This window comes from Elgaria multicarinata, chromosome 2 (genome assembly GCF_023053635.1).
Source record: "Elgaria multicarinata webbii isolate HBS135686 ecotype San Diego chromosome 2, rElgMul1.1.pri, whole genome shotgun sequence".
In the NCBI taxonomy this organism is placed as follows: Eukaryota; Metazoa; Chordata; class Lepidosauria; order Squamata; family Anguidae; genus Elgaria; species Elgaria multicarinata.
The window spans coordinates 46,397,853-46,417,565 of NC_086172.1; the positions used below are offsets into that span (position 1 = coordinate 46,397,853).

At 41.2% G+C, this 19,713-nt stretch overlaps 1 protein-coding gene across 3 annotated transcripts in view; it reads left to right on the forward strand.

Moving 5' to 3' along the window:
* Positions 1 to 332: 332 nt before the first annotated feature.
* COBLL1 (cordon-bleu WH2 repeat protein like 1) overlaps positions 333 to 19,713 on the forward strand; it is a 96,697-nt gene continuing 77,316 nt past the window's right edge. For 2 of the 3 annotated variants that reach the window (XM_063116464.1, XM_063116466.1), the window contains exon 1: positions 333 to 423. In XM_063116464.1, the coding sequence (XP_062972534.1) occupies positions 377 to 423 (47 nt within the window). In that variant the 5' untranslated portion in view covers positions 333 to 376. Of the gene's footprint in view, positions 424 to 5,383; positions 5,402 to 19,713 lie in introns of those variants that run through there. The other variant, XM_063116465.1, reaches the window with a different exon arrangement.

The window sequence follows — 19,713 nt, forward strand, 5'->3', positions numbered from 1 at the left end:
CCTCCTCCTCCTCCTCCTCCTCCCGCTGAGTCCAGGGAAGTGAGGTGGGTGAGTGTCTACGACGTGCAGGCGCGGGCAGCCGGAGCCAAGGAGCGCCCTACGGTTGCGCGGCGCGCGGGAGCTGAGGAGAAGGCGGAAGCAGAATGCAGTGCCTTTCTTGCGGGACGCTCAGGCGGCAGGAGGCGGGCAGGAGCGTTTAAGCCCTCCGCCGCCACCACCACCACCACCAGGGGCTCCAGACAGGTGAGGGAGGGAGGCGGGCCGCCCGCCGCCTGGCAGCTGTGGCCGAGGCGGCTTCCTTCACGCCATAGGATCAACTCGGAGCCCGCCCTCTGCAGGAGTTTCCACCTGGAGCTTCCAGCCGCCTCAAAGAGGAATGGACGGCCAGACTTGCACGACACTGACCCGCTTGCCTTTCTCCGGGTAAGCTCCGCCGCCTTTCCCCCGCTCTCTCTCACCCCCGGTGTGTATTTAAACTTATGCGCGAGCGAGGCCTCATAGCCCCACTCAGCAACTCAAAGTTAGTTTGCAAGCCTCTGCAGGCGCAAATTGATCAAGCAATTTGGCCGAGTTACAGCAAGTTGCCGTTCTCTCTCTTCCCGCAGCCTTCGCTGTCCTCTCCTTCCCTCTCCCCCCCCCTCAAGATTTATTTACTTATTACCTGCATTGGATAAGAAGCAGAGTGTTTTAATGAGGGAAGAGTTGGGCCGGGGAGCTTTCGACTTGGCAGAGAACTCATGTCGCTGCTGCAGTGATTGGTATGAAAAGTTGTAGTTCTCCGGCTGGGTGGAGGAAACCCTTAGTATTTTGTGGCGTGTTCTGATTCTCCCCAACTGTTCTCGGTGTTCTGATGGGGGTTTGAAGTTTAGTTAAACAAACATGCTTAGATTTGTACTATAAGAAGCATGTATAACGTTGTTCGTTTGTTATTGTGTTCCTTAAACTGAATCTGCTGCCTTACACACAGTCACTTGGGACTGGGAGTTAAGCTCCTTTGAAGTCAGTGGGACATCTACTTCTGAGTAAACATGTATTGAATCAGGCTGCATGGGTCACTGAAAAAACATAAAACATGAAGCCTGAATGCAAATTTGTTTCGAAGCAATTCCAGCTTACTCTTTAGTAAGTATGTATAGGATTTCAGCCTTGTTTTTTTAGTGAAGTTGTGCAAGGTTTGTTCTTTTAAAAATAGTAGTTTATAATGTGGTTTTTTTAAAAATCCTTTTATTCTATTTGTTGTTCACCACCCCGAAGTCTTTTGGATGGGGAACGGTATATAAATATTGTAAATAAATAAATAGCCCTTGAAATATTGGGAATCTGTCCTGTTGTAAAATGTTGTCGGTTTTTCCCTCATTTGGGAAAAGGAACAATGTCTTTTAAAAGTGAGGAGGGGGAAATCTGCCTTTCAAAGTAAATACCACCAGGTGATACTTGGAGTGGAGAAGGAGAGGCATGTGGACTGAGTGTGTTGGTGAATATTACACCTTACAAGGCATCTTGTTCAACTTCAGTAAAATAATACACCAGGGCTCTGGAAAGAGACATCAGGTTGGCTCAGCTGGATAAAAGGTGATTGTTGTGCTGGAGTATTTGAAAGGCAATACCTAGGGACGCTTAGGATTCTGCACAGGGGTTGAAAATTTTCTTTTGTAACAATAGTGTGTGTGTGAGTGAGAAAGAGGGGGGAAGAGAGATAATGATACATAAAGCAGTTAAAGGGAAATCCGTCTCTCTGAAGAGGAAAGTATATTGGATGTTAGTGGTGGGAACAGATGTGTTGCTAATCAAGATGGCGTAATTATTATTATATAAAAAAATCTGGTTTATGCAAACCTAGTGGCACAAGGTAGTGCACATGAATAATACATCAATGTATTTTGTCTTTTATCATTTTTTGATCATTGGAAACAAAAATAAAAACTGCTAAACCAAAAAACTAAATTACGTTCTGTTCTAACAGCCTCCCAAGGCAACTGAGTCCTATAATTTTGGAGTGCCATCTTATGCTCTCGATCTTCTGGCACACATGTGGTACCTCCAGTGAGTCTCTGGGGCCATTGGGCATGCATATCTAAAAATAATAAAAATGCAAAGATTAGAGATCAAATCACTTTAGCTGTAAGCCTTTCTTGGTGCTGTGTGCGCGCATGGAATAAATATACAGTTATGCATTTGAATGGGCTCCAATAATGTTTCGTCCAGATAGCCCTTTAGTTGCAAATTCTAACTGGGTTACATTTCTCAGTACTCCAACCTGCAATATTTTGTCACCAGGGATACATGTTTCTCACTTCCATTTCCCTGTCCGTTGCAGTAGCAAGGACTTTGTTGTATGTACTTGCACACGCATCATAGTTCTTCATGGATTGCACTTGTGGCACCACACTATTATGTGTTTTGTTTTGAAAACATCTCAAGTTGCTTAGCTTCTCTAGAGGGCGAGTGCTCACTTGCTGTACTAAACATGGAAATACACTGCTTTAACGGGAGGATCCTATGCATGCTTACTCAGAAGTTATTTCTGCTGTGTTCAGAAAGTGTGCATAGGATTACAACTTTTAAGAAGTTGTAAGGACCCACTGCCATTCAGGGGTCTGTACTTTATCTTGCTGCTTCCAAGTGTGTCAAGGATAAGCCCATTTGCCTCTCACATTCCTGAAGGGCAGGGCTTCAGCATCATGCTAGGCTTTCATGCTAGGCTTGAAAGCCGTGACATTTCTCGCTTCTTCTGAATGCCTCCAAATCCCAGTGTGAAATCAGAGATGAGCCCCTATCTCTCTTTGTGCATTTATCAGATTAAAAGATGCAGTTACTAGTTGTGAGTAACAGGTGTGGATCTCTGAATACTAATTCATTTGGCTTTTATTCTCCCTCTCTGTTAAATCTCTCTCTCTTTTTTTGAAGAGGCAAATTTAATTCTACCCCCACCCCCTTGCAGCAAGTATTCTCTGTTGGTATTAAGTGGGAGTGTGATATATCACTATTGGCACTTGGTTTGGGGGGATATGCTGCAAAGGCTTAAGCAGTTGGGGCATGTTTTGTTGGCCTGGAGAAATCATGTGTCTCTAGTCTCTTTCACTTCCTCTTCTGGAGCTGTAACAGAAGGGTTAACAAGTGCGCTGATTGTACTAAGCATTTGTGTACACAAAATAAAGAACAGGTAGTTCAGCACATGACAGCCAGACAATCTGGAAACGCTGTATGACAAACTCAGGTGTTGGCCTTGTTACTCAGAGTTCTGAACTCAAGAAACCAGAGACAATGCAGCCAGGATAAGCAGTCCCACATCGCTTTCCCTTACACATTGTATTGTTCATTATGCCATTTTGTACAGGTATAAACAACAAAAATGCATGACATAGAGTATACTGTTCTGGAAATAATCTAGCTGGTCTTTTGTGTGGTGTTTGGGTGTAACTTTAGTGGGAACACAAAAGAAATTGTAGTTGTAGATTGCATTTTATTGTACATTATGATAGGGATTTTTTTTAAAGAACAGGTCAGAACCTGTTTGTTCATATTATAATATGTTTCCAGGCAGGTAATCTTTCTGGACACCAAGCTTATTTAAGAAGTTAAATTATGTAGAAGAATTATTTCTCAGTAGTCTGTATTAGCTGAAGTATTGCAGGACAGTTCTTGTAGTGTATGAGAGCCAGAAAGAGAAGATGGGAAGAGGAAAAAATTAGTCTGCTTCTTGTCAGTTGTTCATGCTGAAGCAGGGTAAGTAGACAAACTGAAATAGGAGAACAAATTAGACATCAAATACTGCCTGTTTTATAATGAGAACAATGGTGATTAAATAAAAATAAGACAATAATATGAAAAGCATATTTTGTGGGTTTGGGATCGGGGCCAGAGAGTGTAATGAATAGTCTGAAGGTACATGATGTGGTTCAATGAAGCTAAATGTTGTGTGTGTGTGTGTGTGTAGGGATAAAGTATATGAAAGGCCACTCTGAGCTCCTTGGAAGGTGAGTAGGGTATACATAGCACAGGTAAATAATTCATGGGTTATTTAGTGAAACTTGTTTGTTTAAGTACATTTCTTTATTGTTCAGTAGCTGAATCTGCCTGGTGCCTTAAACCTAAATTTAGATATGTGTAAGTCCCCATCCTTTCTATGCAATTTGTTCCTGGGAATGTTGGGAAATCAAGCGGTAAACTCTGGCTTTTTCATAGGATTCTTAAGATAATACCTCAGGGATTATGTCTTGGACTCTGGACAGAAAAGGCAAGCCACCTTTCTTTATTCTGCCCTGATTCATTTGTTTGTTTTACTTAAAACATAAATATTCAGTTTTTCCATAAAATGAGCTGGGTAGCCATCGTCATATTTTCAGGGTTTATTTTTATTTTTATTTCATTTAAGATGTGATAAAGTAGCACCTCCCAGGCCTATGTGGTTTAGTTTTTGCATGCAGAATGTTCCAGATTTGGTCTCTGGCATTTCAGGTAAGGCTAGGAAAGATGCCTGGGTAAAAACCTTGAGACTGACCTTCAGTGTAGGTATCTCCTTGGAGTGCAGTCCTATTTGGTTTAACTTAGGATCCAATCCTATGCATGTTGAACTAGCTAGAGAATGTTAGGAGTTGTAGGAGTTTTTCTGACTAAACATGTGCTCTTAGTTAAACGCCTATATTGTTTCGCACAAGAAAGTGTTCCGAAGTGACTTACAAAAAAGAATAAATTACCAAAAACAATATATAATAGCATAGTCATTAAAACCATACAGATTTACTAAAAGTGTCTATCCAAAAGACTAACAAAAACGTAGGAATGAACAGCGAAAACATTTACTTGGAAATTAAGTCCCACTTTGTTTAATAAAACTTACTCCCTGGTAGGATTGCACTGTCTCTGGTGTTTGAGGGACATTGTGAACTCACCACTGCCTCTTCCTTCTCACAATGTCAGCATCTGTACCTATGTGTATATTTATGCTTCTGCAGGGACAGAAGCTTTGGGTCTGCGTGAGATAGTCACCTCTAAAGTAGCTGCAATGTATATCACACTTTGTGATTACAGAGGCCATATGAGCAGACCCAAAGTCAAGGAGGCTTTGCTTCGGGGAAGGGCTGTAACTTAGTGGTGGAGCACCTGCATTGCTTGCAGAAAGCCCCAAGTAAAATTCCCAGCATCACCAGGTAGGGCGGGGTGGGTGGGGGTGGGAATCCTGTCTGGAGAGCTGCTGTTGGTAGGCTAGATGGACCAATGGTCTGACTTGGGCTACAGTAGTATACAAGAGAATGGATATAGGCTTAGAAACAGATGCATATACATTAGTACTACGTTTTTGGACTGTGCAGTTAACGCGTGACCCATGCCAGTGACTGTGAGGTACCTGGACTGGACAGGACACAATGTGAAGCTTCCTCTAGTTATGAGTGTCCTTTAGGTACAGTATGTTCAATCCCTTAAATTAGTGCTTTTATGCACGTGCCCTTAAGGAGGCCTGCAGTGAGAGAGTCAGAAAACCTTCACTGCGTGTACCTGTTGGCTTTTTTTTTTTTAATGAAAAACATGGTTTTTAAGAAGGGTGATATTTTCCTTACTTCCTTTAAAATGAGATATTGAAAGGAAACTGTTAACTTCAGTGAACATGTGGCCCTTAGGAGAGACCATCCGTATGTAAGAACAAATGACTCAGCACTGTCTTCTTGTTAAATCACAGATGAGTAATGTATGTGTTTTTCTGGTCTCATGTCGACCTACTGGTATTTATTTCAGCCCTAGTTTGTGCTAGATTGGTATCCACTAATCCTTTTTTTTAATGTGTTTTTGAACTATAGAAATTTAGCTAGCAAATATGACTCACTGAAACATTTTACTACAGAACAGCAGTTCCCATGCCTTCCTATCTGATAGAGGGCATTGGAAAGACTGTGTAATCCCCAAAAGGGACAGTGTTTGTAAAAGTAATTTCCTCTGAATGAATTAATAAACAGTACAGTAAAGGCAGTCATTCTCATACTCTGATGTTCCGATGTTTTTAAAATAGATGTGGCTGTCAAACTCCATGCTAGTTGAAAGCATCTGAAATCTAGATTTTGTTTTTATTGCAAGACATTAAAAAGCAGATGCTGTGATTGTAAACATCCACTGAGGCAGAAGTTAAGAAAATCATATGGGCTGCCAACAAAAGCAGCAGCTCAGCATCTTCGCCTTTTCTGTCCTCACAAACTTCTAGGGAGAACAGAAATTGGGTTGCATCCCTTGTTAGTTCTACTTAGAGTAGACCCATTGAAATGAATGGGACTTAAGATAGACTAAAATTGCCAGAACCCAGTGTCATTGTGTTACTGTTTTCCCCATTTCATTAGCTTCTGGGTTTTGGAGATTGGGAAAAGTTATAGTGTGCTGAAATTATACTATGCATTTTAGTTTATTAGATATTACTGGGGCGGAAGGCGGAAGAAACACAAGACTGTTGGTAGCTACATGATCTCCATTACATCTGTCTTCACTGTTATATTGCTGAAACAGTCTTCCCACACAGCTAATCCAATGCTATATTTTTGTAGCAATCCATATACCCATCATGAGGCTGCAGCAACTCCAAGCATTGGTTTTGGGAGTATGAGAATTTAGACAATAAATCTGTGATATACTTGACATTGCTCTGTTGTTCTTAACAATAAAAAAGACCAGGATTTTATTTTTAAGGCGAGGATTCATTATGCTTTAGCTAATATGTTTGCATGCCCTTAACCCATGGAGTTGTAACCATCTGTTATTTTTCAAACAAAGTTTTGAGCACATTTTCCAGGGCCACAGATTGAGAGGTCATGCTTTGCATGTACTTTATTTGGTGAAAGTGAATAATATAGTAGAAATGATCACAAGTATATACAAAGCAGATTAAAAAGCCTGGGAAAGCATACTTGAGGAAGTCTAAGACTTTATGTGTGTGTGAATGGGTGGGTGGGTTGCAAGAGATGTTGGGTTAAGAACAGTAACATTTGTCACTAAGGTTGGTATCTCTGCAGCAGCCTCCCCCCCCACACACAACACACACACGCACACACCTGATGCCCTCCAGATGTATTGGACTCAGAACTCTCAACATTCCCAGCCCATGTGGCCATGCTGGGTGGAAATGATGAGAGTAGCCATCCAATACATCTGGATGGCACCAGATTTGGAAATCTGCTCTAAAGGGAAGGGAGAGGTTTGACAGAAGATCACAGAGTTGGAAGGGACCACAAGGATTATCTAGTCCAACTTTCTGCAATGTGAAGGAAAACCAATTAAATCATCCATGAGAGGTGATTTTAAAACCTCTAGAGATGGAGAACCCACAACCTCTGTAGGAAGACTGTTCCAGTGTTGTACAGATCTTACTGTCAGGAAGATCGCATGATCTCACATAAAGCACTCCCATTGGAGTCTTGCCAAAGTCTAAACCTGAGCATCTTTTGGGAGGCCTACCTGTTTGAGCTGGCTTTTGAGGCACAGGGTTATGTCAGTGTGAAATATAAAATCTGTAATGGATTTCTGTGTGTGCCAGAGTTTCATGGTATTTTGCTAAACTTTGGGGGCTTGTTGTGTTTCGCATATGTTACTTAGCTTGGGCTTTTCAGATAGAATGGCCTATTAAAAGAAAACAACAACACCTGGAACGTGAAAGCTAATCCCAATAAAAGGTACTAGAAGGCTACTAAAACTTGCTGGAGTTTTGACCTAAATGTTGCTCAGAGATTGGTCCCTGCTTTGAAAGGCTTATGCAAATATATATATAATTGGGGTATATGACATTGAGAGCCAGTGTAATAACTAAAGTGTTAGACGCAGGAAAGTTGGGTTCAGATTGCCAAAAGCTTTGAAGCTCTCTGGGTGACCTCACTATCTCCTTTCCTAACCCACTCCACAAGGTTGTCAAGAAGAAAAAATAGGAGCAGGAGAATGTTGTATACCACCCTGAACTTTTTGAAGGAAGGGCAGGATAAAAATGTAATTGTAATAATTATAGAAAGGAATGCATAACTATATGTAACTAATATCATGAATGGAGTTGAACAGGAAGGGAGACATGTCAAGATTAAACTGAGTTCTTAAATATTGTTATCCACAACAGTTTGTTAAAACTGACTATACATTGTAATTGTGCACATATCTATAAAACTGGATAGTATCCAAAGTAAGTTCTAAGTAGAGTAGACCCACTGAAATGAATGAGACTTAAGTTAGTCACAACTACCTTAAATGTGATTTAGATCAGTGGGTCTACTCTATGTAGGCTTAACTTTTGTTACTGCCTTAAATTTCTGAAGACATTAACATTATTCCAAGTGGTGCATTTGAAAATCCAACACTATGTTTTCTTCTCTTCAATTATTATGGAGGGTGCTAGGGTGATTTCATGTAGCAGTGCAGAAAGAACCTCTGGTTGTACCTGTATTGGTTCTAAAGCTAAGCTAGCACCAAATAGTCCTATAACACAGTACTGTTCATTTTTATCCTGCTGTATCCAGGAATTGGTCTGGTTCCTAGTAAAAGTTGCCAGGAGTCATCGCTGCATGTTTGAAATATCTTCAGTGCTGCTGATGTAGCCTTTCATCACCGGAGAGTGTTGCTGTGGAAATCAGATCAAGGGAACTTTAGGGAATTGGGGAATGTGGTTACAACAGTGAAGAATAATAATGTGCAGCATGGATGGACAGGATAGGCAGTCCAGAAGTTTGCCCAAGTTGAATGCTATCCTATTAGAAGTCTGTTAAGATATATTTGAAGAAAAAAGAGATCCAGAACCAGAGAATATAAGTGATTACTTTATTGTAGCCTTCCCCAAGTTGGTATCCTCCACATGTGTCATACTACACCTTCCATCATCCCAGCTAGCATGGCCAGGCCATGTAGTTATGTAGTAAAATAATAGCTTCAGCGCCTTCTAAAACAAACAAATCCGCCTTCTCTTTGTTGGTTCTGAAAAACTTTTAGCTCAAAGTGTGGTGCTTTTGTTTTTAAGTGTCAATACAAATATAGAGTGGAATCAGCAAAGAGCTGCTCCTGAAACATAAAGCAGGAACAGCAGTATTAGAGAAGGCACCTTTCACGCATCGTATAGAATGCAGTTAGTAATATACAAATCATAGTGGTCACAAAGATAAGCGTTAGGTATAGAAAAGCTTCCTGGAATCGGGATAGTTTGACAAGATGCAGTAGAAAATTCACTGCCCACCCAGCGCACAGCTAATTCCTACTCCATACAGATGTACATTTAATATAGCAAAGTCTGCTGGTATGTTTCCATTATTATACTTTGACTAACTTACCAAACTGCAGCGTGGGATTTCATGCTGAGAAATTCCTTCCTAGTTTAGATATTGCTGCTGTTGCATTCGCTCTGGCAAACGTCACTGAGGAATATTCATATTTGATGACGAAGCTATACATTGATGAAGAGAAATCCAAGTATTATTGACTCTTGGCTTCCTGCAGAGTTCTGTAACTGTCATGTAGTTTACTATAACAGACAGAAAATCTCTCTGGCTGAACAGCATATAGCAGTGGAGTCATGAGGAGGAATAATACTTTTGAGCTGATTTTCAAGGTTTTAAAAGTTGAATCTATCCCATTTAAAGTGTACTGCCACAATAAGTGTCAAATCAATGCTTGCTGTGAAGGTAGGCTGGTGATTTTCCTCATGCAATGTGTTGAAGTCTGAAAAGATTGGGTTTCTGTTGCATAAATCTGTATGTTGAAGGCTTATTATTTTCTAGCATGTATGAATATGCCTGCCTTAAAAACAAAACAACTGCAAAGATAAAAGGCTTTTCTATGCAAGGCATATATCCTGTACTTAACATTCCCTATTCACAGTTGTTTATATGTTATTTAGATGATGTCGCAAGCAGTTTCGCTTCTGTGTCTAACTAGCACTTTTGGAAATGCAGCATTTAATTGTGAAAATGAAAGAAAGCATGATTTCCTCTTGTGTATTTGTGCTATTCTGCTATCCCACAGTGCCACCTATAGTTTACATAGTGAAAAAGCAGGAAAGGAAACACTCTTTGTATATTGCTTGGATCTCAGTTGTGCAACAAAACCAAAAGTGCATGCAATGGATTAACATCCTCATGTTGCACACAGGTATTTGGTATGAAGTATTTTTTTTGTCATACTTGTAGGAGCAGCCATATGGCAGCTTTTTTTTATAGAAATGCTACTATATGCTCTCTGTTTTTTGTTTTGTGAGTGATCTGAAGCATCTTCAGAGATTTGGGAAGTGTTGTCCCAGGGAGCCTGAATGTGTGTCAGCTTTTGTGTGTGATGAAAAATTGTTTGTAGAAGGATTCTCATGAGCCCTTTTTACTCAGAACTATGAGAAAATGCTTCTTCTGAAAATCCTTAAGACACTGCTGAGTAATATCTGTATTATTTCCCACCTACCCCTTAAACATAGTTAAAATGCTGCAGACATAAATAATGATGAGGCGTATTTGGCTCTTGTGAGTAGGAACTGGAGAAGGATTTGTGGCATTGTGAAGACCATATACAGAACAAAAACAACAACTATAAATCCCACAATCATGTTTATTTACAGTCTTAACACATATGATTGGGTGTGTGGATGGATGATACCCTACAGAGTTGAGACTTTTGTATGAGAATGGTTTCCAAAGGTGAATTGCATGTAGTTTGTTGTGTGTGCGTGTGAATGTATGTGTGAAATAATGCCTGGCAGAGAGAGAGAGAGAGTGTGAGTGAGTGTGTGTGTGTAAAACATGGCTTTCTGTTTCTTTTGTTCAACAGGAAGGAACGAATAAGTCTTTTTCAAATCATTCTTGGATTGAAACATGCAGATCATTCAGTTCAACCTCAACAGAAGCTGGCTTCCTATCGAAGTCTGGTGTTCACAAAATATACACCCTGTTCTCCTCTTATGGATATAGAAAATGTTTGGGTTTACACAACACATAAAGCCATAGTGTTTAGGCATGCTGAGCTGCCCATGATGAGCTAGCTTGTCATGTGGGGCATAAGACCATCAGCACATTTGCTTGGGAGTAAGGCCCACTGAAGACAATGGGACTTTTAAAGTTGGAATAAACAAGCAATTATAGCCTATGGAAATTAACCAAAATGCTTATAGCTCCATCATTTTTAAAGATAAAGAGATGAAACTTGGCACTATGGTAGCTCTTAAGTAGGGATTTAGCCATGCCAAGTTTGAAACAGATCTGTTCATGGCTTGATTTTTTAGGATTTTCTTAAAAGTTCAAGGGATGAGCGGATCGGTTTTTAGTACCTCTATGGCCACAAACTATGGTGGCCAGAGAGGTACTAATCAGAGCCCCCGTGATATCTTGAAATTGTGGCCTGGTTCTCAGGAGTGCTGTGTTTCTTAGTCGCGGCGGGTGATGCGGCAGATGAGCGGGGAGAGGGAGTTGAGTCCAAAGGACTAATGGCTGGCCTTGCACCGGCTTTCCTGGGACAGCAGGAGGGAGGGCCCAGTGCTGCTCCAAAGTGGCCCAAGGCGACCCGAAGCTTCAGTGCCGATCGGCTTCAGGGCATCTCAGGCTGACCCGGAACTGAGGCGAGGCAGACCGAATCAGCCTGCCTTGCCTTGGTTTGGGTGATTTGTCCCGAAGTGGTGAACAGCGCTATTGAATATGTCCAGAAATATCCAAGTAATATAGATTACAATAAAATCAATGACTATTAGGAAACCCATAAGCCTAAAACTTGCACAATGAACAGTTAAACAATACATACCATATGGCGGGGGAATAGGGGTGAACCTTTGAAGCAATGCTATGGATGTAAACAAGAGAGAATAATCTTTGCCCATTGCAGTCCTCAGAATATAAGTACTTTATGTTAGTATGGAAAACGTGGCACAATCTTGTTTAAAAAGACTTCTTTGAACAGCCCCCAGAACAGTGTGAACAATGCTTGTTCTGTGTTAGACCAAGAGCAGTCGTGCTCTGACATTCCTTAAAATACCAGTGATTAAATAATTTCTGCTCTAGCCTGATGATTTAACCAAATTCTGTCTTGAGTAAATTAGAAACCGGAACAATATTACTTTAAGATGAAGGTCCATTTTGTTTTTGTACTTACGAGATAGACTTTGAGACTCTCTCTTCTCTCCCCACCCCTCACCCCGGCAATATCTTAAGAACACTTACAGTAGTAACAGAATGCTCTCAAACCTACTCAGCCCTTTATTTTGTCTTATAAATCCAAGCAGATTTGAATTCCGAATCACCTCCCCCCCTCTGGTAAGATGAAATATTAGGTCATTGTATAGAATAAAGTGTCAGAAGTTGAGCCTAGTTCACATATGCTTTCCCCGTTGTTTGATGACCTGACTGCAGGAAGGTCCCCAGAGCATCGTGATAATCAGTGGTTCTACCTCAGGCCACCTGTAAGACATTTTTCAGTGGAAACAGTTCACAGATTCAGCTGTGAGTCCAGAGAGCGATGCAAGATGAGCCATGTACAGTTACAAGCAAAATTATTCAGCCCCCATTGCAAATCAGGTTTATTGTCAAAATTTACAGACTTTCAGCTGTTTGCGATGAACAAATCAAACAGAAGCAATTGAAATAGCTCAACACAATGAATGCTTCAATTGGTTCCCCAAAATTCAACTGAAATGCAACTTATAATGACTTCTCCAGTCTCAAAATTATTCAACCCCTTCATGGCAAGCATCTTAAGTACTTAGTAGAGCACCCTTTTGCTGTTATGACCTGCTGCAAACAAGATGCATAGCCAGACACCAGCTTCTGGCATTGTTCTTGAGGAATCTTAGCCCATTCCTCATGAGCAATGGCCTCCAGTTCAGTAATATTCTTGGGTTTGCGTGCTACAATCGCCTTCTTCAAATCCCACCAGAGATTTTCTATGGGGTTCAAGTCAGGTGACTGTGATGGCCACTGTAGAATCTTCCAGGACTACTTCTGCATCCAAGCCTTAGCGGAATTTGAGATATGCTTGGGATCATTGTCCTGTTGGAAGGTCCAATGATGCCCAAGCTTCAGCTTCCTTACAGACAGCATGACATTTTCTCCTAGGATTTCCTGATACTTCAATGAATCCATCTTGCCTTCCACACGCTGCAGGTTTCCAGTGCCAGAGGATGCAAAGCAGCCCCAGAGCATCACTGAGCCACCACTGTGCTTAACTGTAGGCAGAGTGTTCTTTTCAGCGTATGGTTCGTTCTTCTTCCTCCAGACATACTGCTGATTCATCAGGCTGAAAAGTTCCAGTTTCATTTCATCGCTCCACAAAACAGAATCCCAAAACTTCTGTGGCTTATTTATATGATTTTGAACATATTGGAGCTGACTTTTCTTGTGCTTTTGGGTCAGTAGTGGTGTACGTCTTGGACTTCTGGCATGGAAACCTTCTGTCTTTAGTAGACGCCTTACTGTGCTCACTGAAACCTCAGTGCCTGTTGCATCAAGTCTTGCTGCAGGTCTTTTGCAGTCACTTGAGGGTTTTTCTCAACCTGCCTTCTCAGAAATCTGGTTGCAGCCATTGACAGCTTCCTTTTTCTGCCCCATCCAGGTAGTGTAACCACTGTTCCTTTAACTTTGAACTTGCGAACTATGCTTCCAACGGTGTCTCTAGGAACATTCACTGCCTTCGCTATCTTTTTGTATCCTGTTCCTTGTTTGTGAAGGGCGATGATCTCTTCTCTTAACTTTTTGGACCATTCTTTTGACTTAGCCATATTTCTAACATGCAGTCAAACGTGACACTCAACAGACCCCTAGCCAGTTCAGGTATTTCATGTGTTCCAGCTCAAGCACACCTGGTGCAACTAATGAAGCCCTTGATTAGTTGCATCAGGTGTGCTTGAGACAACACGTGTTTTGCATACTGTACAGTATGTGTGCTGTTGTGAGGGATTCTATTCAGGGGATTGAATAATTTTGAGACTGGAGAAATCATTATAAGTTGCATTTTCAGTTGAATTTGGGGAAACCACTTGAAGCATTCGTTGTGTTGGAGGGATCATCCCTGCCTGCTCCCGGGATCCCCTGTGTGTCATTTGGATGCATAGGGATGATCCTGGGGGAAAAGGCAGGTGTAGAAATGGCCCCAGTGTCTGATTGTTGAATGCTGTGTTGTTGTTACATGTGAACCCTGGAATTATGGGTTAACTATAGGTTGTTAATCACAAACAACCCAGAAAGAGAACCTGTGGTTTGTTGTTAGGCTGTGAACTATGGGTTGTTTTAACTATGGGTTATTATTAAGTGTGAACCCAGAACCATGGGTTGTTCATGGGTTGTTTCACCAGCCTATAGAAGTTGTAGGCAAGAGGGGCACCCCTCCCCACCCCACTACTCTACATGCCAGTACTACCGTTTAGCAAAAGCATTTGCAATACAGGAATGTAGTCGGCAAAGGAGAAGGGAATTTAAAAAAAACACCCTGTGCTTTGTACAACCAGTTAGCTGCTAGCAGAGAGATAATAGGTAAACTCTGGGTAAGGCAACAACCCATACTCTGTGTTGTCGTTACATTGAAATCAGATTATTGACTCTTTCCCTTTCTAAATCAGTTCTTAAAATCAAAATTCCTTGCTTGAGTCAATCTTTCTCTCCAAATTAAATGGAGAAAAGTAAATATAAAATGCAAACTGTTTCTTAATAGCACTATAGTGATCACTGCAATTAGAGATGCTGCTGTTCTCTTACCTTGATTTGTATAGCAAACCTGCTCTAAGACTATGACCCTGTTCAGAAGACACCTTAAACCACGGCTTTAACCATGGTGAATAAAGCAAAAACCCTTATTTGCGTGGTTAAAGCCATGGTTTAAGATGTCTTCTGAACAGGCCCAAAGAGACAATGGGCTGGTTGCAGCTGGAGAATGCAAGTACTTGTTTTATTTCCCTTCTCTCTAATTACTTTAGGCACTAAATACTTGATAATTTCAGAGGGATGGGAAGCACTCAGAGCTTCCCATCCCTCTTAGCATAAAAGTGAACTTCAATATTACTAGAGTGATGTTAAAGGAACTTGGTGTAAATAAGAATGTGTTTGCTCCACCAGGCCCTAGAAAAAAACAATGTGCATTTTTGTACAATGGATATAGATGACCGACATTCTGGAGGAAGACATCCTTGCTACAAATCTGATTGACTCACTCCCGTTGGTTGCATTCTTTTGAAAGTAGCATAGCAATGAAGTGGAACGCAAATATGTTACCAAGTATTTGACTCCTCCATAGTGTTGGAGCACAGATTAGTTTGAACCATGCTGTGGCGCAAAGGTGTTTAAGATCTCAGAGCTGCTTCACACATTACATGCTTGCAAATGAATGCTTTCCATGGCATGTATGTATGCTGGGAAACTATGGCCATAATATTTAGTTGTTCACACAAAATATTTTACTTGCACACAAAATATATTGTGTGAAAGGACCCTAATTATTCAGGCTTAACACTTAAACAAATCTCTCTTAGTTCATCATTATATAGACCAGCCTTCCCCAACCTGGTACCCTCCAGATGTGCTGGGTTACAGCTCCCAGCCTGGCTGGCTAGTGCATGCTGGGAGATATAGCCCAACATATCTGGAGGGCACAGGTTGAGGAACACTGATACAGACATTAATGAAAAGCAACTATTCTTAAAAGCTTGGGTTATGCATTGTATTAAAGTGCTAAATAAAACATGTATAGCATAATACATCTAATCTGACATTGCCTAGCAATTTATCAAAACACTGTATGTGTTTTAGATGTGGTCTGCATTGCGTTAATTGTTGAATGTATTCTCTGTAAAGTACTGACTGCACTGCGTTACATTGCCTTAGGAGTTTCTGTGAGAGTCCCATCAGTATTTGTAGTATGTACCATTGCTTCTTGCATTCTCTTTTCATTGCACCATTTAACCATGACAACAGCCTTCATTTGTAAGAGCAACTTCAAATTCATTCTCTCTCTCTCCTGATATAATACAAAATGCAGAGTGTGATGGAGGGCTCAGGAGAAGAACCTTCAGTCAAACGTATTAGAAAGTGGATGGAAGTCTTTTATAGTGAGTGCCTCATATGAAACACAATCCACTTGGCCAATCTGATATTCTGGGTCTATATGAGGGAAGTGTTTTTGACAGTATGATAGACTGTGTTTGCTTTTTCCTGCAGAATTCAATTTGGGCTGAGGGGATGTATTGACTTTGTATGTAAATGTGCTGTTACCCCATTGTCGCTATGCCTTTGGTATCTGACATTATGGTGCAAAGGAACTATCTTATGAAGCAGAACCCCTTTCTCTTTTGCAGAGAGATAGACAGCATAGCACTTCGTTGTTGAAGTCAAGGGAGGTCATGGACAAGGGTTGGATGACTTGTGGAAATGGCTCTAAAATTTCCAAAAGCTTCCAAAACCACAACATGTGGTGATGGCGGCACCATATCACAATCCCATGGTATTCCATGATATCCTAACCATAATTTACCTAAATTAGGACATGGGTAAGAAACTGTTTTTTTTCCAATACAAATGGTTAAATGGGGGAAGAGCCAGGGGGTGGTGACCCTTCTCCTACATAGATAATAAGTATAGGCATTTGTCTAGCAAGTTTTTGTGTTCATCTGGTAATTCAGAAGTCATGATCATTCCAGACTGCTACCCCTCCCTCCTTCATTTGGTCAACAGGAGAAGATGACTGGAAGACTCCACCAACTACATTGAAGCGTTTATTTTTGCGAACATTCTCAATAGATCAGCTTCATTAGTCTAGCAGTATGTAACTATGCGTGTGTGTGTTATAGTAAGATCTCTCCACCGCCCTGCTCGTGATAAAATTGTATTGGTTACTCAGCGATGCTAGTGAGGTAGTGATGGGAAGAATCTGTACTTTTGTCAACATTGTCTGGGGCAGATGTTGCCACCCAGAGACCAGTGCTGTATCTTAGAACAGCACTATACTTTATTATGCTATAAGAGAGCCATTGTGGTGTAGTGCTTTGAGTGTTGGACTGGGACTTGTGAGATCTGGGTTCTAGTCTCCGTCCGGCTATAAAGAACAGTGAGTGATGTTGGGGACAGTCACAGAATCTCAGCCTAACCTACCTCACAGGGTTGCTGTAAGGCTAAAATGATGAGGAAGAGGATCATGTAAGCTGCCCTGGGTTCCATGCAAGAGCAAAAATGACAGGATATAAACATTTGCACATGCATGAACAGGCATGCTGCCTGCAGGGCGCTTGCCTCTTAAGTTTTCATGTTTGACTCCTTTGTAGGTTGTGCTGCATAAATGTGAACCTAGACTGCTGGGTTGTTTAGGAGCTAAACAACCCAGCACTTAACCCAATAACAAGCCATGAGTTAACTGGTGGGATGTTTAGCTCCTAAACAACCCAGCGGTCTGATTTCGCATGTCATGCTGCACAACTTACCAAGGAGCTGATTATGGTTGTATTGTACAGTGGAAGAGGTCAGAGCATTGCAGGCAACAGACCTGCTCTTACCTGCTTGTTCTTGATAATCCATCGGTTTTAAAACTGTTGCTATGTGAGAACCAGGTCAAAGTCTCTTCCCTTTCCGTTGCCTTTACAGGGGTGTTCAGCCATTGGCATCGTATCAGAAGTGTGATGGGAAGCTTTGCAGCAGTCTCTTCCTGTAGTGCAGGTAGAGAGTAAATGTTGTTTCCTGGTTTGTCTGTCCATTTATTTTTACAAGTTCTCTATTTAAATTGAGTTTAATTATAAATGATTTACACTAGATAATTAAAGGAATTATCTGGGCACTTCTCCATTGCTTAGCATAATCACTGCATGTTCACCTGATTGCTTGAAAAAGCCACCCAAGATGTTTACTATATAGTAACAGATCTGATAACTTCAGTATGTTGCAAATTGTGCCTTTGCTTAGCAATACTGGATAATGGAAGCATGTGGGTGTGTTTTTGGTGTTTTTTTTTTTTTTTTTAGCATTCGGTAGGTTAACATTTGTAGCCTTGGGAACGTATACTAACCAAAAAGTTTGGGTTAACTTTTTAAGGTAGTGTTTTCTAAATAAGTCCCAGGATTCTCAGGAGTCCCACAGTGAGAAGACCAGTGGTGGTTGACACATTTCCCTGAAAGATAGCTTGCACACTACCACGACTACTCTCAATGCAAAGCTGAAGGGTAGTATTGGCTTTAGTTCACACAGGGTGATAATGAGGCACAATAACTTTGTGTAAAGTGGGTGAGTACCATAGAACACTTACCTGAATCCTTTACCACAAAAGGGGGTCCTGTGGAAAGACATACCTGAAATAAAACATTTGGAAATGATGGTTCTAAGGGCCACAGTGGAATTATTTGACACGATAATGTTATAAAACTTCTAATAAGTTGCTCTTTTGTTGTGGTGGCCAGTGTCAGGAACATATGAAACTACCTGATGCTGGCTGCATTTGCACGTAACACTGTGCCATAGTTCTGCATTATGAGGATGAGCCTCAGCGATGGGTGGATCTCCTCCCCCTCTTCTCCTCTTGTGCAGTTGTGAGAAAGAGATTGAAACCTTTCCCCTCTGTTTTAGATAGCTTAATTTAGCATGTTGTCTGAATTCTGCACTGTAGTTAATCTTAATTATGGTTTGTTGAAACTAGCTTCATAAACTATGGTTTGAAGCTGAGTTGTTTTAGCAAATCACAGTTAAGATTAATCATAGTTTATCTGGGTTTGGACATCATGAGAAGCTGTGGTTAACCTAAAACAGAAGTGAAAGCTTCCAAACTCCTCTTTGAGACTGTGCAAAGGGAGATGGATAGAGGGTGTAAATGAGGCCACTTAGTCTTACCGGCGGTCCTGAGCCACCTACATAGCATCACTGGGTCTTATTTATAAGAAGATAAGGAGCAGGGAACACACAGCTGCTGATTAGCTCTGCTGTGCAAGTTCTGCCTGCTCCCTACCCCAGATGAAGAAGCCACCAGAGAATTCCTACCATGGTCTTCGCCTTACCTACAATAAGGTTACTCAGCCTGCAACAATCTGAATAAGCTCGAATGAACATCCCTGAGAAGAGGTGGGAAGGGAGGCTTATATATGCCCCTTCCCATCTCCCATGCCAGGTTTCACAAGGGCAGAGACAGGCCATACATTGCGGTAGTAGTCAGCCCAACCCTGCCTATGGCTTATGTGCAAGCCAGGAATCACTAGAATGTAGCTACACTTGTCATGCCAGCAGGGGACCCCTTTTCATTGTTACCCCATGATGAAAAATCAAGAATGCAAAAGTATGTTCTCACCATGCTGTTTTTATTCCTAGACTGAGCAGTTGTACAAATATGGGGGTGATATTCTCAAGGTAAAGGCAGAAGTAGGAGAATGCGCAATTAGTACTTTTTAAAAAAAGCATGTTTGAAGACAATAGAAGTTACAGTCAAGCATCTGCAGGGGCCTGTTGAATGCATGTTATCCTGTTTCTAAGTGACAACATGCAACCAAAATGCTATAAGACAATACTGAGCTGAATGGAAGCAAGTTGCTTTGTAGTGCAGCTATCCTTCTTTGCATCTGCAGAAATCTCTCTCTCTCTCTCTCTCTCTCTCTCTCTCTCTGCTCTTTGACCCATATGCCAACTTTTCCATGTTACCTCTTTGTTGTCCTGTTATGACCAGTACTACCCTTAAATGTATAGTACTACTCATTACTTTTTTTTATTTTTAAGAAAATGGTAATTTCAGAACTAATTAAAAATCACCAAGATTAGACTTCCTAGATTTAGGTTGCAATCCTATATC